This window comes from Physeter macrocephalus, chromosome 8, assembly GCF_002837175.3.
Source record: "Physeter macrocephalus isolate SW-GA chromosome 8, ASM283717v5, whole genome shotgun sequence".
Taxonomy (NCBI): domain Eukaryota; kingdom Metazoa; phylum Chordata; class Mammalia; order Artiodactyla; family Physeteridae; genus Physeter; species Physeter macrocephalus.
The window spans coordinates 3,627,563-3,631,143 of NC_041221.1; the positions used below are offsets into that span (position 1 = coordinate 3,627,563).

General features: G+C 45.1%; 1 protein-coding gene across 1 annotated transcript in view; it reads left to right on the forward strand.

Moving 5' to 3' along the window:
* The window catches only part of EVA1C (eva-1 homolog C), an 87,750-nt gene extending 85,166 nt beyond the window's left edge, over positions 1-2,584 (forward strand). Inside the window, exon 8 of the mRNA XM_007100600.4 lies at positions 2,016-2,584. Within this exon, the coding sequence (XP_007100662.1) occupies positions 2,016-2,392 (377 nt within the window). The 3' untranslated portion in view covers positions 2,393-2,584. The remainder of the gene's footprint in view (positions 1-2,015) is intronic.
* Positions 2,585-3,581: the final 997 nt, after the last annotated feature.

Below are 3,581 nucleotides of genomic sequence, written 5' to 3' on the forward strand. Positions count from 1 at the left end.
AAAAAAAAAAAAAAAAAAAAAAAAAAAAAGGAAAGGGAGGTGAGAGTGAAGCTGGGAGTGCTGAGTCCACTCCCAGCAGAGGCTTTGATGTGCAGGGGAGAAGGAGAAACGATTTGCCCCGTCAGATCAGGGCCTCGGGTCTTAGCATCATTAAACCGTGGTTTACGGTTTAATGACTGTGTCCCGAATGCCAGTCTCCCAAGCCCTGTTCTACCACGACTCCCAGAGATGAACACGGCACCAAGGATGAGTGTCTCTATCTGACCAAATCTTCAAAATACCTCGACCCTTAGGAAAAATATATTGTTATTAATAGCACTACAGACACAGCTCACTGCCCCTCCCCTGGCCAACATCAGTTTTGCATTCAGACCTCTGTGTCTTCGAGAGAGTGATGAGATGGTGCTTGTAGGGGCGACGACGACAAAGGACATTTGAGTCCAGTGAATTGAGCTGCGAGTGAAGGAAGCCGAATGGGGAAGTTGCACGCTTCAAGAAGATAACGTGTCCCACTTAGATCTCTCCGTTCAGATCACAGCGGCTGGATCCCTTGACTGTACATGAAACTTAACAACTGTCAAGTTCTGAACCTCCAGTCTGCACCTCGGGAAGGACCAAGGCAGTGAAGACAACAGTCATCATTATATTCGAGTCTAGTGAACGAGGAGGCCATACGCCTGGAGGAGGCTGGTTCCATCGAGACGTAGCAGCAAATGCCACTGCACATCTCACAAGCTGCTCAGAGCTCAGGAGCTGGGTTCCTGTCCTGGCTCCACCTAAAGAGGCCAGCTGAGCTCAGACAATGGCTCCCCTGCACCTCAGCTTGAGTCTCTGTATCAGTGATCCACAAAGTACGGCCCACGGGCTGATTTTGTAAATAAAGTTTTATTAGAACACAGCCACACCTGTATCATCTTTCGTGTTACAACAGCACAGTTGAGTAGTTGCAACACAGACTGTATGGCCCACAAAGCCTTAAAATAGATACTATCTGACATTTTGACAGAAGGGTCAGAAAAATCTGTCAACTCCTGACCTATATTATGAGGAAGTTAGCTGGATCATTACTTCCCAAAATGGGAGTGCTAACACCTCAAGGGGTACACAGCTGACAAGTAACAGTCCTTTCCATGCAGGGTTAATGTAAGGATTAAACATATGTAAAGATTTAGACCAGGGTACATAGTACAAATTAGCATTATCTCTATTTCTATTGTACAGTCATTTGGAGGTTGAACTTTTACTACCAGAACTTTTTTTTTTTTTTTTTTGCGGTACGCGGGCGTCTCACTGTCGTGGCCCCTCCCGTTGCGGAGCACAGGCTCCGGACGCACAGGCTCAGCGGCTGTGGCTCACGGGCCCAGCCGCTCCGCAGCATGTGGGATCTTCCCGGACCGGGGCACGAACCCGTTTCCCCTGCATCGGCAGGCAGACTCTCAACCACTGCGCCACCAGGGAAGCCCCAGAACTTTTATTTATATTTATTTATTAATCTAAAAGAAATTTTACTTTGTAACATTTACTATACTAGTACTTACATTCATATATATACTTTATATGTAAATTAATTTTTCAAAATTTACTACTATTAATAATAGCTAACAGTTTATTGAACATTTGTTATGTGTCATTGAGTGTTCTGAGAGCTTCACAGGAATTAACTCTGACAGAAAGGGACTTCTGGCTCCATTTTACAGGTGAAGGAACTGAGGAACAGAGAGGTGATGTAATTCGCCAAAAGTCACACTACTAGTGAATGACGGATCTGCATTTGAACTTAGGAGGGCCCAGCTTCTCAGGTCCTTTGTTATGTGTCCTCTCATAAACATACATATATTGACCATATATGCTCCAAACCTTTTTTTTCTTTTTAATTAATGGGGGTATATGATCAGTTAGGTGTGGATGGTCTCAGAGATGCTGTCCAGGACTGCATATATCTGCTTCTATGGGACTTTGGCCTGGTGAAGACTGACAGCTCCTCCACGTCCTGACGTGTTCTCTTTCCCTTACAGCCCACCCTGAAAGAGCTGCCCTGCTGTTCGTGTCCAGTGTTTGCATCGGTCTTGCACTCACACTGTGTGCCTTGGTCATCAGAGTGTCCTGCACCAAGGACTTCCGGGAGCTGCAGCTGGCGAGGGAGCACCTGGTGCCAGGAAGCGACAAAGCCGAGGAGGACAGCCAGGATGAGGAGGGGGAGGAGGACTCCTCTGACTCCGACTTTCCAGGGGAACTGTCGGGGTTTCGTAGGACTACATATCCTGTCTACAGTTCCATAGAGGCTGCAGAGCTGGCAGAAAGGATTGAGCGCAGGGAGCAAATCATCCAGGAAATATGGATGAACAGTGGTTTGGACACTTCACTCCCAAGAAACATGGGCCAGTTCTACTGAAAACCAGATGCGTCTTGATATGATCACACTTTCTGAAGAGGGAAGGGTTGAAAATGCCCCTCCAGTTCTGTTTCACTCGTACCTTCTATGAAGGAGAATTTGTCATGTCATCCAATACTGGGCAAGTCAGAAAGCTTTTAAAGGGACATTTCAAACTGTTTACAGCACATTTCAAAATAAATATGGAGGGAAGAAGTCTTGGTTTTCTGTATTTATTTAAATTCATGTCTATATGCTAACAGAACTAGAGTTCACATTTATTGAGCACTTATAATGCCAGGCACTGTTCTAGCTGCTTTTCATGTATTAAGTCATTTAATGCTCCCAACAACTTCGTGAGATGGTGCTGTCATGATCGTTTTACAGATGGGTAAACAGATGATCCCTATCTATCCATAGAAGAATTATACTAATATTCACAATGGCAAGCGTGAGTTCAGTCACTCCATGTTCACTGGTGGTAGACTTTAATCACTAACATAATTTGTTTAGAGAAGGGACTGGCAAAGTTTGTTTTCTTTTTAAGGGAAAGATAATAAATATTTTAGGCATCATAGGTCAGATAGGTCTGCCACAACTACTCACCTCTGACACTGGAGCTCAAAAGCAGCCACAGCTAATAGGTAATGAATGAACATGGCTGTGTTTCAATAAAACTTTATTTGTGGAAACTGCAATCTGAAATTAACTTTCGTATGTCACATATTTCTCTTTTTTTAATCAATTATTTTTAAATGTAAAAGCCATTCTTAGCTCATGGGCTGTCCAGTAGCCTACAGGCAGTAGACCAGATTTGGCCTGCCTCTTGATTTTGTAAATAAAGTATGGTTTCTAATGCCTAAAACATTTACCCTTGCAGGAAAAGCTTGCTGACCCCTGAATTAGATTAAAACTACAGAGTTTCTAGTGGTCAAAAACAGTTGACCAGAGCTTCCCTGGTGGTGCAGTGGTTGAGAATCTGCCTGCCGATGCAGGGGACACAGGTTCGTGCCCCGGTCCGGAAACATCCCACATGCCGTGGAGCGGCTGGGCCCGTGAGCCATGGCCACTGAGCCTGTGCGTCCGGAGCCTGTGCTCCACAGTGGGAGAGGCCACAACAGTGAGAGGCCCGCGTACCACAAAAAAAAACACAAAAAACAAAACAGTAGACCAGATTCCCCAGCAGCCTGTGGGCAAGGATCAAGTAGAG